Below are 27,016 nucleotides of genomic sequence, written 5' to 3'. Positions count from 1 at the left end.
TTTGGAGCCATCACTGTTTTTCCATTACTTCCAAAAAATTGCCCTGCCTACAGGTGTTTTGATTTTCTTTTGCTATTAAATTTTGTAACTATGATAAGAAACATCTTATTCTTTTCCTTCCTAGTTTTTTTTTTTTTTTTTTTTTTTTTTTTTTTTTTTTGTTAATTTAAACAGAATTTCCATATTTAAGAGACTTCTGACCTATTGATGAATAAAGTGTAATACTGAACCGCTGATGAAATTCTATAATGGCGCAACAAACTTATTATCCGTATTCTAGAGTCTAGAACCTCTAGTCAATCATGAAGTGATTATTTACTGTGACTCAGGAGCGCGCAGAACGATAGAAGCAACTTTCTTGTTTGTGTTAAAATTATTTTACTGCAACATATTAAAAATATATTCAAATGATAAATATTAAAAATATAATCAAAGAATCAATATTAAAATATGCTTAAAATGCAATAAATACAATAAGTCATATTTTTTGTTACTTTTAATCTGCATCTTAACATGGCATAATTCAGTAAATATAAAAAATGAAATTTGACAGTTGCAAGTATTTTACTTGGTTTTAATTCTTTAAGCGTATAGTATATTTTCTTAAATGCGCTTTAGAATTTATATAGCGTTTTCTATAAAGAATTTTTGTTCTTTGTTTTAGAAACACGCTAAAATCAAAAGAGAGGAATGTCATATCATAGGTCACAGTCTTGGATCTCACGTTGCAGGATACGCTGGTGCAAGATTGAAAACACTTGGAAGAATTACAGGTATGTATACGTCTATATACTGTAAACACTGCATCTTTCAATACCATCTAAATTACCATTAGAGGGGTATGTCAGAATTAGACGTACCATACGGACATTTATTTAATGAAAATCACAATTAAATATGCTGTAATTAATTTAAAATCATAAAAATACAGTTTCGAAGTATTATTAGTTACAGGATTAACATTAGAATTGATGTACATTGTTTAAAATAACTGACAATTAAATATAAATTTAATTTTATGTTAATTTTGCAAACCTAATGCTTATTAGTCTTCTCGGAAGAATACGACTTTTATTGAAATAATAAAAGCAAAATTTCTTCAAATCTTACCTAAACAAGAGGCATTTGATTGTTAACTTAAATCATAATGGAAGTACTGATGCATAACCTTTTGAATTTGTCAATGTTCAGCTGATTAAATAAGAAAGGAAGAGTCATTTCTCAATTCAAGCTTTCACTGATGAAATTTTACTTTTATATATAATTATTTTACACTTCCTTTCACTATTTCGTTTCGCTGAATACCTTATTTTTCTGAATTTTGATTCGAGATGCCTCATTCCCATTCCCTTAATATTTTATTTTGCCACAGCTGTCATTCTAGTTGATTTTGAGTCTGCGTATTGTTTAATTTAGTCTATATAAATATTTTAGTCATTTATTCTCTATTTAAATTAGTCCCCTTTTCGTATGCTCTATAGTTATGGTATTCATTTCCACATTTAATATTTGTCTCAAAGGAGTACTCATCTTAGTTCTTCTTCTGATAATTTCAACAGTTCAGATTTCTAATGCTCAATTTTAATTACTTTTTTGCTGCCAAGGAAAGTTCTGAATATATTAGACATGCATTCCAGAGATACGTATATTGCTTATTCTTCTTACTTTTGTACTCATCAGCTTATTGCAAGTAATTCACTTTCACTGATATCAACTTTGTGCCTCATTTTACTCTGACGTAGATTTCACTCTCATTTTTTATTATCTTATTAGAAGTGATGCAAATCATACCATAGGTTTATGTCAATTGCTTAATATTGTTAACTTGTATTTTCAATTTCTAGTGTATGATGATATACTATTTGCAATATTAACCAATTCGTAAATCTTGAACTGGGTATCAAATTTCTCTTCCTCCGTCGAAATAAATTCACATGCTATTATCCAATTTCACATTTTCTGATTCTGCATTTTTATATATACTTAAGTTTCTATCTTTAGGAATATAACCTTTGGCTTTTACCCTTTTATCACGAAATATATGAAATTTAATTTGCATTGAGATTTATTCTCGTACACTACCTCTATCTGGAAACATAAGTTTTGTCTCGAATGAATTGTATTATGTTGCGATAAATTCCTTAATAACTTAAATAAATAATTGATTTCCTTCTTTCATTGCTACAGTTATGTTATTTATTAATACAGTAGTAAATCATATTACATATAATAAATAATTCATAGATTTGTTTTTACTAAATGCGTCAGTCAAAAAGTAATTAAAACATTTCTTTTACTGCATGTAATGAAGTTATACGGTATTTCTCCCGCCTTCGTGGTGTAGTGGTTCTGCACACTGGGCCGATACTCCAGAGGTCCGTGGTTTGATTCCCGGCGAAGACATTTGCTAATTTTTCATCCTGCCTGCTTCCAAAAAAATACTTAATGTCTCTACAAAGTTAATGAAGTAAAATCAGTTTCTTAGTTAATAATTTGGAACTTGTAAATACTCAGAGAACCCTATACCATTAAGGTAACTAAGAATTGAATAGCAGGCATATTTTGCCAGCATTATATTGCATACTGATTAAATGAATTCTTTCTTTTAGGTTGTGATCCTGCCGAGCCATATTTTCAGAATATGCCTCCAAGTGTAAGACTAGATCCTACTGACGCTGATTTTGTCGATGTCATTCATTCGGACGCTACAGACATCATGTTTATTGGTAATACGAACAAATTTTCATGTTTTGGAAGCTAATGCGTATTAGAAGTACAAAGGAAGAGTTATTTCTGTTTCAAACTGAATTTTGAAGAACAGGTGTTTTCAACGCAACGGAAAGCTTTTTTATATGAACAGCATACCGTATTATCTAATTAACCTAAATTATTTATCTACAGTCATAATTTCTAAATGATTTTTACTATTTATTTAATTTGTTTTCCAAAAATCAAAATTTTTATCATAGCGAAAGTTGGTACCGAATGCAGTGTACCGGGATTTATATTGGTTATGAATGTATATTTCTCATTTCTACACATATTTTAAGTATATAGAATGCAAAATAATTTATCTCTTGTTTTTAAATCATATAATATGTATGTATTTTTATCATCCTCGAATGCTTTTATCATAATACATATTTTTACCATTCTAGGGTTTGGAATGAGCCATATGGTTGGCCACGTTGATTTTTATCCCAACAATGGCCGTAAACAGCCTGGATGTAAAACAGACAAATTCAAATCTTTTATTACTGAAGGATTAAATGAAGGTAATACACTTATTTTAAAGTGAAACCAATAAAATCAACTGGAAAGATGTTTCATCGCTTTATTTTAATACTAATAACAATATATTCAAAATAAGTGGTCATTCTATCGTTATTTAATATAAGCTAATTCAGAGCTAAAAACTGACTTTAATATAAAATACATGATACAGATTACAGAAGTGATTATAAATCTTAAACACTTCTTGAATTAACTAAGAAGTAATATTATATTAAATTTCAACAAAAACACATTAAATTAACAAAGTATCAACCTTTTATTTGGTGTTACCCTAAGCACAATTTGCTAATGCTAATTTTATGTTTCATTTTGACGTGTTTCCCTTCTGTTTTGAAACATGCATTATTTTTAAGGACTCATTTACAAATATCATCTACGACGATAAAGAAATGTGAATAAAATACTACTGAAATTTGAGTTTTCATGTATTCATAAGCAACAACATTTTAATTAAATAAGTAATCATACTTCTGATAAGCAAGTTTTGTTTCGAATACCCTATTACTTGTTATGTAATACCATTAACATATCATCCATTCTTAGAGTATGATATGCTTGTTTTTAGGACAAAACAATCACATACCAGTTTTCCCAAAGAAAGGTCAATTTTAAACGAATGCTATTATCGTTATCGAATACTAAGAGATTATGGCAATCTTCTTTATAATTTATAGCTTGTATATGTCATTTATGTTTTTATAAACGGCGAAAATTGCTTAAATTTTATGAAGAATGTTAACCTCAAAATAAAAACTAAAGTAAACCTTCAAAGAAGCTAGAATAGAACATTATGCTACGTTAAAGTCAATTTAACTTCCATAAATTAAATTTAATCTTGACTGAAGAAATCAGTTAAGAGTAAATTTAATCAGAAACTGAAGAAATCCGCAGTTCCCTCGCCGGGATTTGAAATTTGAATCTCTCGAATACACGTCGAACATGCTTTCCGGTACCCCACAAAGATACGCGGAAAGGAGAAAGAAAATAGTTTATAAACTATTCTGTCACGTTTCTTATATATCGAAGGAATATTTTCCTAAAAGAACTACAGTACTGTTTCAGTTGTATAAAGTTGTGATCTTATTGAAAATTACTGTTTCGAAAATAAGTTTTCTTCAGTCCATTTCTCAAATATTTTAACCAGAAAGGACACTTTTAAAAATTAGTTTTTTTTCCCTATAAAAGTTCATTTGGCATTTTTTATCAAGTTCCTTTTCTCAATTACTTTAAAAAATTAAACGTGTTTAACATTTTAGGTGGAGTTGAAAAACATACAATTTTTAGGAAGTGCAAATGAAATTCATGGGAAATAAACTGTATATACAAAATTGATTGAAGCTTTGGAGTTTGTATAATTTAATGAATGATGAAGAAAGGGACCAAGATTTTTTAGATACAATAGAGCTCAAAAATTTTGGTCAAATAATTTAGCCAGAACAAATTTCGTCCACTGTTGTAGAAATTAATGTAGTAATTTCTTTACATAGGGATTTTATCTAGATCTCTCATAATTAGAAGTGGGATTTTTTTTCGTATCCTTTTCCGGATTCGTTAATAGTTAATACACAGTTTTTTAAAAATTCTAGGTAACACATTTTTCCATATTCATTGCTGCGTTGAACCTTTTTTACTTCCTTGTACGAAGTAAAGAGGAAGTATTGTAATCGCGAAAAGTTTCAGGCAGCATATTTCAACGAAAATATCCATTTTGACCGCTATCGAATGCAATTTAACGATGTTTTTGCCTGATATCTGTACGTAAGAACGGAATAAAATAATCTTTTCCTCCAAAAAATTATAAAACTGCTTTAAAATTAATTCTGAAGAGAATTTTTCGTGGCGTCTGTACGAACGTAGGTACGTACGTACGTATCTCGCATAACTCAAAAACAAGTAGCCTCAGAACGTTGAAATTTTGTATATAAGACTGCTGTAACATGCACCTCGTATTTTGGTTGCAATCAGCCGCACCAAACGTATATAAATGTATTTATATATATATCCACTCTGTTACACGGCTCAGTGATCTCAGTTTCTTTACTCTTTTATGTTTGTAAATTGTACATTTTTTACTTTAAAAATGATTGAATTACGTTGTTTTTATCTTCCGGTTAAGGTTTTCATGCCTTTAGTAAATCTGTATGCACTATTTTTAGAATTATCAACAATTTTAAAGTTGTTTAAGTGCCTCTAAGCCTTTTTTTTTATGGCGGCCATTGATTGTTTACATTTGAAACAGCAGACTAGTGGATTTGTTGCCAATCTAGAGAAACTTAGCTTCACAACAACAAAGATAACGCCTTTATTTATTATTGCCAATTAAATCATGCTTAATCCTTTCTGGAATTTTTTCGAGGAAATAAGTGTTTAAGATTTACTTCGTAATTTTTAATATAGATATTTTGAGTTTTTATGTATTTTTGCCTTCTCACGAAGTGATAACTGAATTAATTGAATGAGAAATACTGAATCGTCTGTGAAAAACTGTTTCTTTTTTGTTTTGTTTGCTTAATTTCTTTTATACATCATCCTAGCTTTATTATAGTATTTGAATAGAACATGTGGCAACAATTAGATAATTCTATTCTTTAAATGATATAAATTTTGTGCATTATGAGTTATAATATGAACGAAATATAATACTGTTAAGTGACTCTATGGTAAACAAATACTAGAGTGAATTTTAAAGAATGCATTTATTCTATCGTGGTTTATGCGCTGTCGGCGAAGTATATTTAATTGAATCCAATAAGTTTAAATGAAATGCAAGAAAAAATGCGTATAATTTAATATTCCGTACAAGAAAGTCATGTGGTGTACACATCAGATTTTTTTCTTTTAAACATACCACCTTTTAGACTTTCGAATAACACTTTACCTAGTTTCAACAATGGTCTTCTTCTACTCTTTCATTTTAATATTAGCCATTATTTCCCATACTAGAGCAAATATTGCAATAAAGTGCTATCTTATCAAAGCTATTACCCCATACTGATTTTAAAGCAAAAAAGGCCAAATAAAATGTATTACGTCAAGTACAGGCATATACTCAGTTTTAAAGTTTAAAATGCTATTTCCTAAAAAGAACACATTGATTTAGAAACATTTTTACTTACATTAAATGGAATTGCTGTAATACAATATATGCTCGTTCCGTTGTTTTCTTCAAAATTACAAATAAATGGTGATTTTTATATAAGTTTTCTAATCTTGTAAAAAACGTATAAGTGGTGTATACTCAGTTGTAGGAGTCAAAATATGTTTGTTCATAAGAACGAAGTTAATAAGGAACAAATAAGGATTTCAATCCGACTTCGTCTAAAGTGGCCATTTAATCAACTTGTAATAAAAGGAGCATTTTGGGCACTTAAATATTTCTAATATATACTTTGCTGCATCTGAATAAATTTTAACAGTTTGTAAATCTAGCTTCTGCAGTTTCTCCTTTTCAGTTGAAATAATGATTTAAATAGAGTCTTTAAAAGTATGCGGATTCGAGTAAATGTAAGTTGCAGTTTACTTAATTCCCATCTCCACCTATCGTGAATGAGACTCTATAGAACATCACTGAATGAGTTAATGGAATTCTGATAGCACTGAAGCCGAGTTTTGTTTACTTAAATCGATTTTATTACACCAAGTTCTAATCAAAGTGTTGGGATAAACTGTTGGAAAACTAACCGTGTGTAAAGGCAGCACACTGACAATGGATATTCCACGACATAGTTAATAGAATTTCTGCAGTTTCTGCTCTTTCCAGCTGTAAAAGCTGAATAATTTCAAGAATAGTACTTGAGTACTTACATTGAAGCTTTAATATAATTGTTATTATGTAATTACATCGTATACTGTATAGCTGGGAAAATCATGGAAACTAGCCAATAATAATTAGTTCTGGTATTGCAAAATTGTACCATTTAATTGCGTCTAAGAACTTTACTTTCTTGTTGCATTATATCACTGCTCCTGGAGGACAATGATTAAAGCGCGAATAAATAAATAAATGAATAAAACTGCAAAAAAGAATGTAAATTATTCTTATATTATTGTAATTATAAAATTAAAAGAAAATTTAATTCAAATGGGAATCACATTCATTCAAAAAAGCATCCAACATCAAGATAATAAAAATTTTAAACAATTAAACGAAAGCTTTTGAATAACATAAGTTTAATAAGCATGTACTAAGGTACAAAAGGTTTTAAAGGAACGCATTAACGTACAATAAACTTCAATTAAATTTTGTAATTAATTTACAATCAACGCTAAACTGATTTCGTTAAAAATTTAAGTAATAGAATATTTCGAAAATGAGCTAAAGCTTTTATTTTATTTCTAAGTTAAACTAATTTCTATGTTATTTCGACATTTCTGTTCATGTTATTTTTCATTTATATTCATGCCTTTGTTAGTGCACTAGGAAATAATTCAGTTCTTTTACAGAAAAACAATTTGGATCAATAGGCTTTCTACGCTTCTTCAGCCCTATCTTTCACTACGTTTAGAATTATTGTGCTTGCATAATTGTTGCTAAGATTAATCACATAAATATTACAAAATGATAAAAGTTGGACACTCAGCTGGTATTTCAGTGATTCTAAAGCATTCGTATATTGCACTAGTCTTCGTGTAGTGTGATTTAGGTCATTGTCATTATGTAATCTAACATGAAGCAATGCTTTTAAAATTTTTATCGCTTTGCTCCAAATTTCATTTTCAAATGTTTCAGTATGAGCTTTTCGCTTAATAAATACTTTATGCAGATCCAGATCATTTCATTCTTAGAAGGGGGCGAAGTTCTTTCTGTCAGAGCTCAAAATCTCCCTTTTTCTGAACGTTTTGCATAGTGAGCCAGAAACATTGTTAGCTTTCATTGACGAAAATTCAAGATTCCAGGAATTGTTTTGCGGTATGATTTGATTATTAATCTCCAGTTTTGTTTAATGTTTTTCCCTCTTGTGTGAGACCGTTTTCTAGTTTCCTTTCATTGAACGCATGCTTCCTGAAAACGTCACTCACTATGTCTTGAAATTTATGCTTTCTCAGATCATTTCTTCCAGTCTATTTATCAGGAAATTTAGCGAAAAATTTTTTAACTGTGAAAGTGGCTTTTTCTTTGCTTTATTAGTGATCATTTCACCAGCCATCTTTATTTATATCAAGCAAGAATACTTGACCATCAAGCTCTAGCTACATTTTCTACCAAAAATGTTTTAAGACTGAAAGTGGGAAAATATATTTAATTTAATCATGTATTGTATTTCATTTATTTTTTTTAAACTGATAAGCACTTTCATAGGAATAACTATTGTCTTCATTATCCTGCTTTTCATCTCGCTTTTCTTCCGTCTCACAAATTCGAATGAAAATTCAAAATGCGATTTTGTAGCCTAAAATATTTTACTTAAATATTAAAATGGTTTAAAAGTATTCTTTGATTACTACTTAGCTTTATTTAATTTCTTTCTCAGGTTTCTGAATACTTTTGTTTCATATTTGGTTTTCTTTAATTTTAAAGTAAAATAATTGTGTAATTATTAAATAAATTTAAAGTTCTCCGCCTTAATTATATGTAATATGAAATTAATATTCATTCTTAAAAATCACTTTTTTTTATCGGCAAAAATTATCCCACTGACATGGCGTTTATTTTTACACAGTGGTTATTATAACTTTATGATTCACTGGACTTTGATTTTTAACATATTTTAAATATTTTTAAATAAATTAGTAAGCATATTAAATATTACCTATAAAGATTATGAAATTGAAGTGCATTTCAAATATTGCGTTTGAATCTTTTCAAAGAACAGTGATAAAATTGTTTTAGTAAAATATATTAAACGTTCTGTGGAAGAGAGTAAAATTAAGGTACTTTGGTAAACTATGCAGATAGTTAATTTTGTGAAAATATATTAATATAGTTTATATAAGATTTCCAATGACATTTTTCTGTGTGTTATATCCATTATATTATTTACAAGGAAACATTTGTATGTCGATGTTTCATGACAGTTATATTACCATAGTTATCAGAAAACCAGCATACCCATTTCACCACAAAATTAGAAACCACGTAAAGCTTCGCTTTGTTACTCATTGGCAATTTCCATCAAAATCTTTTGGAGAAGGATCTAAAATCTTTCTCTAGTCAAAATACAGTAATCATAAATTTTCAAGAATTAATATGAATTATCAGCACACGAAATATGAATTTAAAGAGACGGAATCATTTCTTTCAGTCAGCCATTAAATCGCACGCGGTTCTTCATAAGTATTGCTGGTACTAACATTATGGCATACGCCTGACAACTGATAGTAAAGATAAAGATGTATATAATATTTTCAAATACTAAAATTTAATACAAAAATTTAGAATTTCTTAAAACACATGTAATCATTTTTTAATGCATTTCAGGTATCAGATTAACTTTTATTTTTTAAAATAATTTTTAAATGCATAAAAAGCTAAGGAAAATTAAATGTTTTAGTTTATATAGACAGAAAATACTTCTTTTTTGAAAAGTAAAAGTCAATATTTATTTATACTGACGTGCTATCTGAAGGAAATGCAGAAAAGTTAGGGATTAATTTTCGAAGAAGTATTTTATATAGGCATAAATTATGAAACATTTTTTGAAATTAATCAACTAAAATGGCTTAGCTACCAGTAATATAAAAATTAATATAAACTTAAAAGTTTCGTTAATAGCGCCCTTCTGTACAATTTTAAAGTAAATATACACCTAAATTTATTTTATTTGCACTAGATGGTCTTTGCTGACATATTAACATTTTTATAAAAATAAAATAAAATTTCAAATTTACATCCGCTTTACCTGCCTTAGACGTTTTACGCGAATATCAGAAGAAGCTGTGTAATTACAAAGTATGACATAAATCTAACGTTCGTTCAAATCGCATGTTTATATTCTAGCAAATCAGATCACATGAATCAAAATGAGCACCGAATTTACTATCTCTATAATCCTAAAATACGTAGCTCTAAGCAAAATATGCAGCAAACCTATCATATAAAGATCAAATACGTTAATGTTATAGTAAAGCAGGCTTATAAATTTCTAGGTGCCAGACGGTTTGCCAGCTGCAATCATCAACGATCTCTAGATTTTATGCATCACTCTATAAACTATAGGAAGGTTGTTCCTGTCGGCTATGAATGCAGTAGCTGGGAAGACTTCTTAGACGGCAAATGTGCTGAATGTGGTCCGGATACGAAGAGGTGTGCCATTATGGGAATTCGTGCGGATGAATACTATCAATTCAGAAATAGCTCAGTGCAGCATTCTATGTACCTCAAGACATCAGGGAAATCACCCTTTTGGCGTAAATATATACTTTTGATTTCTAATTAATCTTTTAGTTATTGAATGAAATTATTTTTCTAAAATTATGTGTTGTAACATTCCTGCAAGCTTAAACACAAAATTACATATATGTACATAATATGAATGAATTGTTTGGCAAAACTAAAGCAATTAAATCTATACATCTTTACACCTGCTCTAAGCGAAATTAATACATAGGGATAAAATTGACAGAAAAAAAGAAACAGATCGCATGTCTCTCCCGTATGAAGAATACACAACTGTTGTTCAATTGATTATCGCAGAGCTCGCATAACTATCTATTTAAAGTGAAGGATGACTTTGGGGATGATATTGTAACAGAAACCATTCCGTATTCAAATTATGTATGGAGGAAAACACATGAGCAGTAAGAATGATAAAAAAAACTGCATCTCCACTGCTAAACTAGCTGCTAACGAAAACATTTTATTATTATTATTATTATTATTATCATCGTGCTTTTTCTTTCTATAGCGGAAAGGTAATACGTAATTTGAGTCTTCCTTTCTTTTAAATATTATAATTATTTAGTTTTAGCATGCAAAGAGATTCTCAAAATTTGCACAGTTTAATGAATGCTAATATTTTCATATTTATTTTCTAACTAAATTTACAAATATAATATAGCGAATTCGGGTTAATGTTCATTTCCAATATGATTTTTTGTGATAAATGAAATATTATTTTTTACCCTGCAAATAATAGAACTACGTACTCTGATATGCCCAAACACTGAATTCTATATTCTTCTCGCAAATCAATGTCTAATTTATTCATTATACTATTGAATACGTCGGTGGTTTTCCTTAAGATACCTCACAGTTATGTGCTTTTAACTAACAATACACTCTGGTAAAAAATAAAGCCATACTTGCAAATCAGTGAAAATGGTTAGTTAGGTTACTTGCGTCTGTCAAAGCACTTGAGGGTTATCTGCCTGAGGAAAGAAACGTCTTCGCAAAGGACGTTTTATAGAAGAGTATAAATAAACGAAGAGGTCTTAATTTGTATGATTTTGTTTCTCATCATATATGGGTCATTACTTTTTTAATTTAGATTCCCACAGTGGACACGTAATGAGCGCTGGATACTAACAATTCGATCCGAGTAGCAGACTGACTGCTTGACTGGTTTTCGTAGCTTTTGTCTTACGTAATGTGAATGCGAGACAATTTCTCTTAAAAAGTTCTTCGCGAAGACATCTTCGCGTTTAGAGAAATAGCCCTCGAGTGTTTGTCCTTATCCAGATAACCTAACATATTCTTTTAGCTTAAATGCTTCATCTATGATAAAAAGCATTTTTATGGTAACTCGAATATGTCTGGAACAATATGAAACATAAGCTTTCATATTGTGATTAAAATTTCATGATGTGATTAAAATTGGAAAATTGTTTTATTTCAAAATTAGGTTTCAGATGGATCTTTAGAGAAAGGGAGAGGTTTCGCAGTATGAATGCATTGGAGTGTTTTGTATAAAGTAAACATTTCTCAAGCAGTTTTGGAGCAATCGAAAAATCATATCCTCTTACAATTAACATATCTTTCATAACGACGTAAATTGTTATCAAAGAGATATCCGTAAACGATTGAAATAAAAAATATATGAAAATTTCAAAAGCGAAATTACTAAGATTAACAAGATAATAAAAATAAAACTAAAGTACTTAATTTGACATGATTCCATTAAACAAAATACAAAGACAAATGTATTATTATACGACTGAATAGATCATATCTCTTTTTCCAGTATACCATTATCAAGTAACAGTAAAACTTTTTAAACCCAGAGTTTCTCACAAGGATGTTAAAGGCACTTTTGATATCAGTTTATACGGATCCAAGGCAGACGAATTAGCCCATGCTCAAAGCAAGTAAGTATCAATCCAAATTTCGTTTTAATTTTTCATTTAATTAAATAAATGATAAATTTATCAGTAAATCTAAATGTAATATATACAATTAATTCTGTGTTAAAATAATTGATAAAGGTTCGTACTAAGTTTCAGAAGTAAACAAAAATCTGAGTACTTTTCTTCTCTGGACTTTTGCCGTAAAACTATTTACTACTTTTTAATTGTTAAAGTATGTATAAATATAGTAATGATTTTGTTTCATGAACAAATTTCTATTAGAGATTTTACACTAAATTTTAGAAATCTCTTAACCAATGATTTCAGTCTTTTTAGATCTAAGATCGTTTTCCCTCCAAGTATGTGCAAACTGCAGTTCTCTAACTTAATTCGTATTATTTCTAAATTATAAATACATAATTCACATATTCATTAGACTGCTAAACATGAAATCAGTTATTAACTAGTTTTCAAATGGCAAGAAAATTAATTATGTGGTAATCATAATGAAAATTAAGTTTAGAACATTAATTTATTGGTTATAAACTGCTACTTGAATATCATAATTTCATATCGAGAGATTTCATTTGCAAAATATTTCATGGCAGTCTTGGTATTTATATGTTGCTGACTGTATATTCAATATCACAATTAATAAGAATTATTTCTTTCAGAACTGTTTCAACTTGATTTTCAAACGTTCTGAAATCACACAAGTAAACTTGAGCCAACACTTACATTAATGCACTTTGTGATTAGGCTATCAGGCACAGCTTTTATGTAATGTGTCAGTGCTGTGGAATCAGGATTAAAGAACATGAAAACAAGTAAACAAACTGCAACAAAAACTAAGATTACAAAACAAAAAACATTGTATTATATTTGGTTCAGTTATGATGGGAATTTAGTTGATACTACGTAAGAAGTTATATAATATTTTATATCAGAAGTTGCGAAACGTACTCTTCAAAGTCGCATTTTTGAACTACACTTAAGCTTGAACGCTGGTAACCTTTGCTTAACTTCAGAGTTTATTTAAAAAGAATCGCTACAGTAGTTTCAGGACGTTTCATGCTACGTAACATAAATTTCTTTCACTTTCGTCCATTAAAACATTTCTTTTGGCTCATCAATTTCGTACATATTCTGTATAGTTATAAAGAGCCTAAAATGAACATTATAGTAATATATATGTAATAGAAAGTGAATATGTATGTAAATAAGAACGTATACTTGATAAAGGATATTAAACGTTTAAAATATGAAATGGGCATAGGGCACATTGGAACGGTCACACGTTTTCGTTCTATATAGTCATCTTATGAGGTCAGGTATCATCTGCAGTAAAGCAATCTACTGCCGTTTTCTCCTTACGAAAGCTCATTACATTGTTTTACCTGATCTCCACTAGTTGGTGTTAAATTGTAGTAATATGTTTCAGAAATAATGTAGTACGATTTAATAGAGTTGAAGCCCGTGTATGTACAAAATGTAATTCTAATGAATGATAATTGTAAAAAAAATAACTTTCTTTGTGTTCAATAATTTAATATTTTTATGTTACTTCAAAAACAATATGTTTCCCGTCTACAAGGTAAAAAGTAAGTATAAAATGAGGAGAAAACTCCAAATTTTCATGAATTATTCATATTATTCCTTTTCAGGCAACCATTATTCAAATCAAATACAATAGGTGTTTTAGAAATTATGCTTGTTTTTTTTGCTTATCGAAATTTTATTCAGTCTAATGATATACATTCATTTATGATTTTAGAGCTATTGATTTATACCATGGAGCCCGTTATCAATATTTAGTAACCACGGACAAAGATCTTGGAGAAATCAAAAGTGTTACCCTGAAATGGTACAGCTCCTCTAAAAATCCGATTGGTATATTTTTTAAGCCAAAGCTGTACGTCGAATACATAACTGTCATACCCATGAATGTAATTGAAAAATCGTAAGTAATTGTTTATCATTTCAAATGTTCAACTCCCTCTCTCCTCTCTTTTTTTTTTTTTTTTTTGTGTGTGTGTGTGTGTGTCGGGTGTGGTCATGTGTATGTGTGTGGGAAATTCTTAATCATATATAATCTTTTTATAACAATTATCTTCATTTTTAGTGAAATTTTATTGTAAACACAAGTCTTTCCTCAGATGAACTCCAAACATTAAAAGTCACGTTGTTACAAAACAAAGCAAGCCCATAAAATTTGGCACAATGTTACTTAAAACTCTTGTTAACTTCAGACATACACACTGTTGCTGACTATCAGGTACACCTGCTTTATCACTGAGGAACACATCCAACCATTGTAAAAATGTCGATCTCACTTTGTCTCGATTAAACATCTCAGATAATAACCATACAGTCTAACATTAGGAGTGGCCCATAACTGTTTACTCTTCTTTTCCTCCATTTTACTCAACAAACAGCTCCATAGTTGCATCATCGATTGTACAAATTGCTAAGTTCATTTATGAACAATATACCTGAAACAATGCACTTTGGAGGACGTATACTGCGTTCAGTTAACTTGAAAAATCCTATCCTTGGGAATAAAATCCATAGATACTTATCATGCCTCAGAAACTTGGATGAAGAATCTAGAATATATCCTTGAAGAGCATTGTCACTGCGCGAAACATAAGACCGTTTACCTTCCATGAACCTTTGACAAATAGACAATTATAGAAGTGTTGGCAATTAATAAGATAAAAGTAAATTTAATTAATTTTTCCTGCTTAATTTATTTATTTCTGGCTAAAACACTCAGCGATTTAAAAGCAATAAAAGTATTTATTAATAAATGAAATCTTTAGAACATAATGACACGCTTAGTAAAACTGCTCATAAATTTACACAGAAAAGTTCTTTTTATATTTTTATTCTATCACGTTTTATTTAAAATTCCCTTTTTTATTTCCCCCATTCTTCCCCCCTCTTTGTAGTGATAATGTACGTTTGTTTATTTATTTTTAGAGCTATATCTTGCTTGTGTAAGCCTCGTGGTACAATTTGTGGAACACGAGGAGACAAAATTAGAGTTAACCTAAAAATATTGACTTAGATTTTATTTTAGCAGAAGCTCTTTCAGACATTCGACCCTATGCACCTTCTTCTGCTACAACTAGTAAATGAAAGTCAAATATTTTTTCAGTTAGATGTAGCTGACGAGTAACACACATATTAGGTAAAGCGCTTCTGAAAAGTAAGATAACTCGTCTTTCATTCATTTGCAGCTGAGGAAGGCAGCAATGTTAGATAGAGAAAGCACTTTTGCTATAATAAAATCTATGTCAGCTAAAGTTATTTTTCTTAGACTCAATTTAAATTTTTATTTTACCTTTTGTATAAATATCTAATCGACAAATTTAAAATATATTTATTACATAAAATATCCAATCAATAACTTTCATGAGTATTTACAACCTTGTTTTAGTTAATAAAAGAAGTTTTTAATGCCGCTTTATACGCAAGTGGTACATAAACATTTGTTTCGATTTTAATTTTCATATTGTTTTACATTTTTATACGTTTTAATAGTTATTGAGTACATTTTATAAGTTTTAATTTTTGAAATTTTTTCAATTTTTGCCTCTTCTTTAAGCTAATAGGCTGCATTTTGAAATATTCAGACTGCAATTTGTTATTTTTTAAAATTTTATGTTTAAGGGCTAAATGTTGGCTTAATAAAACAGAGTAGTATAATCTTTCAAAAAAGCAAAGTATGAGACTTTCGCAAAATGTGCAGAGCATTTTTTAAGAATTATTGCCTATCTAAACTTAAAATTACATCAATTAGAAAAAAAATAATTTACGAAATGTAACATTTTTCATTTCATGCAATGCAGATCGACGCATTTCAGTGATTTTTAGAGTAAACGAAAGGGGTGAAAGATGTTATTTTAAAAATACTCTTGCACAAAATGACAAATAAATTCAAGACTTACGCAACAAATTTTTCTATAAGTCAATTTTTACTCTCTTACAGGCCAAGGAATATGAAAAATCGTGCATTTTGTGGAAAACCTGACAAACCTATCGAACCAAAAACAGTCGCAACATTCCACAGAGACAACAAGTGTCTTACGTTCCTGTAAACCGAATGAAAGAAAACTGTTCTGAATGAAAGAAAACTGTAACGTAACACCATGTAATCTGAATGCGTGGGATTTACTGAATATGTATTCTGATATTGTATGCTAATAAATATTCTATATTGCATTCTCAATGCTTCAAAAGTTTCAGACACTGGCAATCAAAATAAGACACAAAATAAGGTGTGGTTGTCTTAAAATTGGATTCAGTTTTTTTTATTGCCAATTGCATTAAATATTTATTAACCTTTTTAGATTTATGTTTTACACGTGTGAGACGACAATCCATAAAAAACTGGGCCCGAAGCATATGTATTTCATTCAACTATTAATAAAAATTTCATCGTAATTAACTATTTCATTTGAGAAAAAGGAGATTTATATAATAGCACATTTTATTGCTACCCAGATCTGCTCAACATATTAAACTACGCTAAAACTTTATGGGGAGTACTGGGGGTCATGGCCTTCACCTATCAGCAGAATGATCCAATTTTATAATAAGTTTATTGAACGTTACTAAACTTGTGTGTTTTTAGTTCAAGATTTTAGGTGAGATCTGTGTTTTTTGTATTACGCATGAATGCCAAGCTTCAAGACTTCAGTGAAAACATTTATGTAATTTCTATGAACAATATGTTATTGCTTAATTGTGATTTAAATGTAAAACGTTGGGTGAAGTTATAAGGTATTTCTCCCACTTCCCTAGCGTGCCTTCGTGGTGTAACGGTAGCACCCTGGGCCGGTATTCCAGAGGTTGGTGGTTCGATTCCCGGCGAAGGAGGTTGCATATTTTTCATCTTGTCTGCTTTCAAAAATACCTAATGACTCTACAAGTGGCGCCCGAACTAAAAGGGTTGGGGATGATGATTCTCCGCACCCAGAATTTGGCGACTAGGTCCCCTAAAACCCTAGTCGCCCTTTAAAAAGGGAAGTATATAAGGTATTTCTCTCACTTCCCTAGCCTGTCTTCGTGGTGTAACGGTAGCACCCTGGGCCGGTATTCCAGAGGTCCATGTTTCGATTCCCGGTGAAGGCGGTTCCATATTTTTCATCTTGTCTGCTTTCAAAAAATACCTAATGACTTTACAAAGTCTTTAAAGAATTACAGTTTTGAACATCAGTGGTTGATCAAAGTTTAACTCAAAGAGAGTTCTGATATTAAGTTCTTTATAAATCTTCTCCATTATTTTAAATTTCTCTTTTAATTTAGTATATCTTTATCAAGCTGGATTTCCTTATATATCCTTTTTCATGGAGACTATTATTATTTCATAAAGATTTTTGTTAGAATATAGTTATAAAATACGAATTAAGCTTGTTTCTCCCTGTAGAGACATTAGGTTAATTTGGAAGCAGTCAACATGAAAAATTAGAAACTGCCATCCCCGGGAAGCCAACCAACTGACCTATGGATACCGCCCCAGCGTGCAGAACCACTACACACGAAGGCACGCTAGGAAGGCGGGAGAAACACCTTTATTAGGAGATAGTATTTTATACTTATTTATTTCCTAACATAAACATGAAGTATAGAACAAGCAAAAGACATTTATAAATACAAAAAACGTAAGTGATGCCATTCACAAAAAGGGTAATGTTATTTTTAATAGTTCGCTGGCTTTGCCGCAACATCCTCCCCACCCTGGTCAACCTCCAGGGGGATGACCAGCTGCACACGTCGGGTAATGGTATGTCCATTGGTGCGCAGAACACAAGTACGGACTCTTTTGTCGCGGCCAAGGATTAGCTCCTCAACACGGGCCTTCTTCCAGGTGTGGCGAGGTCTAACATCTTCTTGTAGTAGGACAATGTCCCCTTTCCGTATTTTATTTGTTTCAGATGGATTCCGCACTTGATAAAATGTACGCAAGTCCATCAAATATTTCTTTTGCCCTCTTTTCCAAAAGGAGTCCATCAAATGTTGACGATTTTTCCACATATGATTTAAATTTGTTTCAGGATTTGTGGGGCTGGAAGGAATAGTGGTTAATTTCTTTCCTATGAGGAAGTGCGAGGGTGTTAAAACTTCCTCAGAGTCATCTTTTATTCCATATTCGAGGACAATCGGTCTACTGTTAAGAGCGGCTTCAATATCACATAATACAGTGATCAAACCAGCGTCATCCAAAAGAGCCTTACCTAATGTTTTCCGAAGGCATCGCTTAATTGAGCCAATCATTCTTTCCCACCATCCTCCCCACCAAGCCGCTCGGGGAGCGATGAATTTCCATTTGATGTTGTGGTGGGCATAAAACTGTTGTGCCTTGGCAGAGGATATAGTATCCCACAATAACTTCAGCTCTTTATCCGCAGCCCAGAAAGTTGTGACATTATCAGTGTACACTGTATGAGGAAGTGAACGTCTAGAGACAAAACGTTGTAATGCAAGTAGGAAGACGTCAGTACGCAGATCGGAAACTAATTCTAAGTGGATTGCTCGAGTTGTAGCACATGTGAAGATGACAATGTAGGCTTTTGTAACGGAGTTATTATTTTTTACGTAGAGTGGTCCAGCAAAATCAATTCCGGTAGTTTCGAAAGGAGATGACTTTTGAATTCGCTCAGCTGGTAGTGGAGCTTCTATCTGTTCACTTCTCTTTTGTTTCAGTACTTTACATGGAAGGCAAATCTTTATCACTTTTTTAATGGCTTGTCTTGCTCTTAATATCCAATATTCTGAACGAAGCTGAGAAAGTACAATCCGAACACCGAGATGATGCATTCGTAAATGTGTTTGGCGTATCAGTAGGCTTGTAAAAGTATGAGAACCTTCCAATAATATGGGATGTTTTTCAGCATGAGATAAATCAGAAAATTGCAGTCGACCACCAAGAAGTATAATATTGTTCTTGAAGAAAGGGTTAAATTGTTTTATCCTTGATTTCTTAGGGAGTGATTTTCTTGTCAACAGAGCTTCATATTCTGAAGGAAAGGATTCCTTCTGAACGGTCTGTATCCAATAAATACGAGCTTGATTCAGTTCTGTGGCATGTAACTCACCCGCTAACTTTTTTTGTTTCCTACAGTTGTGAATAAAGCAAAGAATCCAAGATGTTACACGTAACAATCGAACGTAAGAACTGTAGTTTCCAGCCTTTATGATTGGTTGAGTAGATACGATGTGAAGGGTCTGAACTTTTTCTTTCTTTGCCTCGAAGTTATGACTGTAATCTTGAGAAATAGTATCAGAATGAGGCCAATATTCTAGAGATTTGACTAACCATGGAGGGCCGTTCCACCAAATTTCCAGGTTTTTTAGTGTTGATGGTGAAACACCTCGAGAAAGTTTGTCAGATGGATTGTCTTTGCCAGGATAGTGTCTCCATTGTGAAGGATTGGTATAGGAAATAATTTCTGTTACTCTGTTGCTAACAAAAGTTTTCCATTTGTTGGGGTCACTGCGTATCCACCCTAAGACAACTTGAGAATCACTCCACAATGTTGCATTTGACGAACAGATGTTTGCTTCAGCACAGAAATATTGCAACAATCGTGCTCCCATCAGGGCGGCCAAGAGCTCCAAACGAGGTAAGGTAACTTTCTTTATAGGAGCTAGTTTGTTGCGACTACACACTAAATTCACATTCGATTGGTCACCTTTAAAAGTAACAATGTACAGAACTGAACCATAGGCACGTTCAGATGCGGCACAAAACACATGAATAGCAAAAGGAACATGTGATGAAATCCCTATGCATCGAGGAATTTGAAGAGAGCAAATGTCATCAAGTTCTTTCACAGCTGCATACCATAAAGTTGATAAATTAGCAGGTAGTAATTCATCCCACTTGATTCCAAGAATCCATGTATCTTGGAATAAGATTTTCCCAAGAATAGTAAACGGTGAAAAAAGGCCTAAGGGATCATAAAAACTAGCAATGCAGCGGAGTAACCATCTGTTTGTAAGTGGTTTGTCTGTAAAAACACAGAGGGAAGTCTTGAATGCATGCTTCAAAGTATCAGAAGTTGTATTCCAGCCAATACCTAAGACAGTTGTTTCCGTTTTGTGAGATTCTTCATGTGTTTGTAGTACATCTTTGAGTTTCAAAGAGTTTGTAGCCCATTTTTCCATAGGCAATTTTATTAGAGACATTAAATTCTTGATCTCGTGATATAGCATTATAATGCGTGATTCAGTTTCCATACTAGCAAGAAAGTCATCCATATAGAGATGTTTATCTATCATTGGTGCAGCAATTGGAAATTCTGCGATATGTTTTGCAGCCAATTCTCGTGTCGCAGCACAGAGTAAAAACGGACTGCAAGTAAGGCCAAATGGTAAACGAGTAAACCTGTAAACAGTTATTTCATCTGTAAAAGTAGTAGGTTGAGATGAATAAGATTTTAATTTGTACCAGAAAAATTTTGTAACGTCCCTATCTTTATGTAGTGACAACTGTAAAAAAGCTTGCTTACCATCATATGTAACAGCGAATTCATGCAATCGAAATCTTAGTAGACAACCAATAAATTCAGGAAGAAGATTCGGGCCAGCTTCCAAGGTATCGTTCAGTGAAATCATTCCTGGAGCATGCGAGGAAGCATTAAACACAATTCTCCACTTGGTTTCAGATTGTGTTTTCTTTCTTACAGCATGATGAGGAAGGTAATATACTGGCTTCTCATTGGATTCATCTATGAAACAAACTTCAACATGCTTTTGTTCAATGTAATTCAGCATGCAGTTGTCATATTGTGTCTTTAACACATCACTAGATGCAAGTCTTTTTTTAAGAGAATGAAATCTGTTTTCTGCTATAATTTTGTTTGTAGGCAAAGGTGTGACCAATGGTTTTCTAGGCAGAGACACAATTCTTCGATTGTCTTCAGTGCTGTAAGTTTTGTGAAATTCTGATAAAATTTCTTCATCTCGAGTAGTCATTTTTCATTTCTGCGCATCTTGTATCCCTATGGAGTCTAATTCCCAGAAGCGACGTACCTGATCATTTAAACAATCAGTTTTAACTTGCACACAAACTTGATGGACAGAAGTCTTCTCAGCGATTGTAGTATGTGTTCTTGTTCCACTAAGAACCCATCCAAACACTGACGGTACCATAACAAAAGATTCTGAAAGCTTGATTGGAGCTTCTGTGGAAACAATTTGCCAATAATGATCACCACCAATAAGTATTTCTATGGACAGTGAAGAGTCATCCGGAGGATCAGCAATTCTCAATCTTTTCTTCTGAGCAAAGTGAACTATTTCTGGTGGAGCAGTAGGATGTGTAGTATAGGAATTGGAGCTTTCAAATGCGGAGATCAAAAATAATTGGTTGCTCCACAAACTTGAAAGTGACAGTTGAACACATCTACGTTGTTCTTGTGAAGTAAAAGATTCAAATGCTTGAACTGAAAGTGAGGCAGAACTGACAAATTTAAGCTTCAGTTTTTCAATGAGGTTTGTGTGAACAAAACTTGCTTGGCTACCACCATCTAAAATGCAGCGTGTTAATTTAGTAATGCCTGTGGGGCCAGTAACGTACACACGAGCAGTTTGCAAATGTGTGAAAATTGTTTTAGGAAAGGTTATGTGATTTACAGCACTGTTAGTTATCCGCAGTTGATTGTTTTCAACAGGAGGACAAATAGAAACATGATGCATTTTCTTGCATTTAGTGCACAGTGCAGTATTTTTTCTTGGGCAGTTTGAAACTCTATGACCACTGTTAGTACACAGAAAGCAGCGATTTGAAGTTTTAAGTTTTTGAACACGAGTATCATAGTCTGTAACAGTTTCACAATATTGAGGCCAATGTCCTGTAGTATCACAAAATGAACAAAATGGTGAAATTTTCTTACGTTTGTTTAGTGTTTTGGAATTTATATTAAAATTTTCTACAGTGCACTTTACGGTGTGATCAGAAAAAGACGTACTTTTAACTCTTTGTGCTGCAACTACACCTTCCACTTCTTCTGCCAAGAACTGCATCAATCTAGTAATATTACCTTCGTTTAGTTTTTCACGCTTGGCATAGATAATCCAGCGGCAACAAATATCATTGGGGAATGCACGAATAATTTTTGGCACTAGGATTCTACCGTATGCTTCAATATTTTCACCCAGAGCAGTTAAAGCTTAAATTCTTCTGTTACATTCTATGTAAAGATCATTTAGATGCGTAGGAGATGGGTCTTGAATAACATTTAAATGTTCTAAGTAATCTAAGTGTGATTGGATAATTCGATCTTTATTTCCATATCTTTCCTCCAACAATTTTTTTGTTGTTTCATAGGTGTCTCCTATTATACTAATTCCATCAACAAGGCGTTTAGCTTCACCATCTAAATAACCTCTGAGGAAAACATGTTTATCAATAACAGAAAGATGTGGATTGGCATCTATAGAAGATTTAAACTGTTCCCAAAAACATTGCCACTGTTCAATTTCTCCTGTAAATGACTGTAGTTTAATTGTTGGCAATTTAACTGTATATGGTTGAGTCAAAGGCACTGTAGTAGGAGGGTCGCCAATTGTCATCGCTAAATCATTGGTATCCATATTCGAAGCAGTAACATTATTTGGAGTTGGCGATAATTTATTTTGAATAATTTTTCGTGCTTTGAAAATTGCGGATTCACCAGTATCTATGTAGTTTTCACACTGCAAATTATCACTTTCATATTCATCGTCAGAAAGGAAGTTGTGAATTTCGTTATCTATTAGTTTCATATCATTTAAAGCAGTTGTTAAGCGATTACAAATATATTCAACTTTCTCAATTGAGAAATCATCGTTCAAAGTATCAATTTCAGTAGAAAAGTGAGAAACATTACTTCGCACGGCTTTCCGCTTTCGTTTCAGTTGCGTCATTTTGTCTACAGCTTCACCGGTCGGCGCCATTGCCCGAGTAGTAGAAAAGAACAAAAACAAAACTAAGTTTTAATGTCGGAAGTAAAATATTTCAGCAAGAATAATCCAACAGTAGGAAGTATAAGTTCAAGGTCCTGTTTCGTAAATGGTTTTTTCGACACCAGATATTAGGAGATAGTATTTTATACTTATTTATTTCCTAACATAAACATGGAGTATAGAACAAGCAAAAGACATTTATAAATACAAAAAACGTAAGTGATGCCATTCACAAAAAGGGTAATGTTATTTTTAATAGTTCGCTAGCTTTGCCGCAACAACCTTATATACTCCCCCTTTTAAAGGGCGACTGGGGTTTTTAGGGGACCCAATCGCCAAATCCTGGATGAGGAGAATTATCATCCAACACCCGTTTTAGTTCGGGCGCCACTGTAGAGACAGGATTTTTTGGAGGCAGGAAAGATGAAAAATTAGCAATCACCTTCGCCGGGAATCGAACCACGGAGCTCTGAAATATCGACTCAGTGTGCTGACCACGAAGGCACGCTAGGAAGGCGGGAGAAATACCTTATGTCCCAACTATTTACTGTCTTTGCATTTACCATTGGTTAATACATTACTGAATTTTGTAATGAAAATTGAAATTTTCAAGTAATAAAACTTCATGAAATTAAAAATTGTTTCAATATTAAAATTTAGAAATATTTTGAATGATTAATTCATAAAATACTAAAATGATAAAAAGATTTTAGTTATTGAATTTAGCACTTTTATCTTCATGAATTTTGGTATAAGGGTTACTCCTTCTAAGTAGCATTACTGAAATGCTCCACATTTAGAAACATATTTACTTGGAGCAGATCTGTTACAAAATTTAAAGGTTTTTGACCTTTTAACTGAGATAAACATTCTTGTTTCCAAATTGATAATTATAGGTAATTTTTTAAATGGCATTTAAGGAATTTGATTTCTAATCGCCAGTTCTTTTTGCGTAACGCATACCTACTCTTAGTTCCGTTTTTTGTTTATTTGAACTTTCCAGAGGAACACACACAAAAAATACTTTCTGAAAGAAATCAGTAATAGCTATTATAAAATATTTTAGCCTTGAAAAGGTTTTGATATTTATTTTAAATAGGCATTTCAGCAGTATTCTAATAACCATCCCGACAGTATTTTAAACGAACATTTTGTAATATAAAAAGCATAGCATTTCTCGCAAAGTAAATTGGTCTTAAGAAAAAAGTTAGAAGAGAAAAAGGAAATTAAATCTACAAGATACCCCTACCCAAAAAGCGAATATACAAACGTATGCTAAAATAAACACTATTTGTCATACACTCGGGGGAGGCTTAACGAAGCTTTAAGTCTAAATATCGTTCTTGAAAATACACTATATTGTGAACTTAACTCATTAATACTATAGGGGATTCATTCATCATTTATCTCTGAATTGCCTCACAGTTCTAGAAAGAATAAAAGGAAAATATCATTAAGTAGCTGTAAATAAGCGCAGGTACATAGTTCTCTTCAAAACTATACTTAATATTTATTTAAACGCAAAATAATTCTCCAAAAGGCATTATCTCTTAGCTTTTGAATAATACATTCCTTCTCCGCAATGCTAAGTGCTTTGCTGAGTATAAGTATTATATTGTATTAAATAGATTTGAGGATTAAATATAAGTTTAAATAGTTAAGCTGCTTTATTATCGTATTTTTCTCTATTACCTTAGAAATATTGCTTAGATCACCATCCATACATTAAATTCCAATTCGAACTGCACTTGCCAGACTTCTTATTAATCAATCAATAACTGCATATTAATAACGAGTAGCAAGGAAACTCAAGTTTATTATTAATAGGAATTAATATCTTCCAATATCACTAAAGATCGTAATAAAGCTATGTGGTACTAAGTAAATAAGTATCAGTCGCATGATAAACTCATGATTTAGTAAACATTAAACTGAGGTAGAATAAAAAATAAAAAAAAGTTCAGAGCTGATTTTCGCTCCTAAGCACTATTCAAGGTAGCCTTCTGGCTATACTTAATAGCTCACTGATATGGAAAAAAGTCAAAATTCAAATATGCGCCAGTACATCGATTAAATACAATAACTGTTAATAAACGAGGTCATTAATAAACATTAATATTTAAATTAATTTAAATTCAGATTTTTTTTCCAATATAACTTTCTATCTCGATTCATTGAATAAATTACTAAATTTCAGTGACTAAATATCAGTAATTAATTTTCCAAATGTAAAAAAGAAAATCCATTATACTCTCTAGAGGATATTTAAACAAAATGTATGCACCATTTTAATTAAATACTGTATTTACTCGCTTGTTTCTCTGCCTTTTCTTCTAATTTTACAGCTTGAAAATCAGGAGTAGGAAAATACGTACTGTATTCTTCTTCTGGAGAGACGGCTTAAATGATAAACATAGCACATTAAAAAGCATACATAAAGACTCACTAATATTATCATACTATGTATTTCAAAGGACTTATATTTACTAAACACTCTTTTTACTTACACAATGTACTTTTCTATTTGTGTGTAAATTTTGCATTGTCACCCTAAATCAAAAATTTATAAGTCATAATATAAATCATGTTCTAATTTATGTTAAAAATCTAGAGGAAGAATTACGCGAAGGGAAGAAATATGTGAATAAATGCGATAGTTATTAGAACTGTTGTATAATTTGTTCAGTCAAATAACGGGAAATCACAGCAACATATATTAGAACATATTTGGCAGTACAAATCATAAAAAATCTTAAACTGGAAATAATAATGATTTACTGTTAAGCAATAACAGCAAATAAAGTATTTAAAATTAATTTCAGTATCTACCGAAGATATGTCCAAATCTCCAGCTAACAATTTATACAGATATGACAATTTCAATTTTCTACAGATATGCAGACACGGTTTCAGTTTGCTTAGGGAACTAAGAAAAATATAGTTCTTATAAAGGAACTTTCAGATAACACCTTTACTGAAAGAGGTGTGAAATCTCAGTACTGTGATTTCATCATTCATATTATTTCTTAACAAATGTAAAAGTCGTTTGTTGAGGAATGAAAGGTTGAGTTCGTTTAGTTGATTATGGCAAAGCACTGTAGGGTTGTCTTTCTAAGGAAAGGAATGCCTTCGTGGAGGACTTTATAAGGAAAACTGCCATGCATACATGCTACGCATGAGGGAAACCACGAAACGGCACATGCATCCAGCCCGTTCCCCTAGAATCGAACCCAGGGTCAGAACTATCAGCGTTCAGCGATTTTAATGCTCGGCCGCTAGTGGACCCGACTAATGAAAGAAAAACAAATTAATTCAAAATTATTTACTAAAAGAACTGTAGTTTTCAGAAGGTACAAACAAAGATTTACTTATTTTATTCAACCATGAGACTATTATGTAACTTCGTGAAATATATCATAATTCTACAACTTCATTCTTCCATTCAAAGGAACTACGTTAAATCGAGTTCATCTTTAAACTTCCAGCACGCGCATATGCGCAAAATTTACGAAAAATTCAGTTTTAATGCAGATTTTTCGCATAT

The 27,016-nt window shown here is 31.5% G+C and overlaps 1 protein-coding gene across 1 annotated transcript in view; it reads left to right on the top strand.

Moving 5' to 3' along the window:
• Positions 1-16,750, top strand: part of LOC118193450 (pancreatic lipase-related protein 2-like) — a 43,172-nt gene extending 26,422 nt beyond the window's left edge. Inside the window, exons 4-10 of the mRNA XM_035364545.2 lie at positions 665-773; positions 2,610-2,726; positions 3,159-3,275; positions 10,381-10,641; positions 12,414-12,537; positions 14,291-14,476; positions 16,511-16,750. Coding sequence (XP_035220436.1) covers positions 665-773; positions 2,610-2,726; positions 3,159-3,275; positions 10,381-10,641; positions 12,414-12,537; positions 14,291-14,476; positions 16,511-16,619 — 1,023 coding nt within the window. The 3' untranslated portion in view covers positions 16,620-16,750. The remainder of the gene's footprint in view (positions 1-664; positions 774-2,609; positions 2,727-3,158; positions 3,276-10,380; positions 10,642-12,413; positions 12,538-14,290; positions 14,477-16,510) is intronic.
• The last annotated feature ends 10,266 nt before the right edge of the window (positions 16,751-27,016 follow it).

Source organism: Stegodyphus dumicola, chromosome X1 (genome assembly GCF_044657685.1).
Source record: "Stegodyphus dumicola isolate Sdum_Otavi_A_Nest chromosome X1, ASM4465768v1".
Taxonomy (NCBI): domain Eukaryota; kingdom Metazoa; phylum Arthropoda; class Arachnida; order Araneae; family Eresidae; genus Stegodyphus; species Stegodyphus dumicola.
Note: the sequence above shows the minus strand (reverse complement) of the source record. Positions and strands in the feature narration are given on the sequence as shown.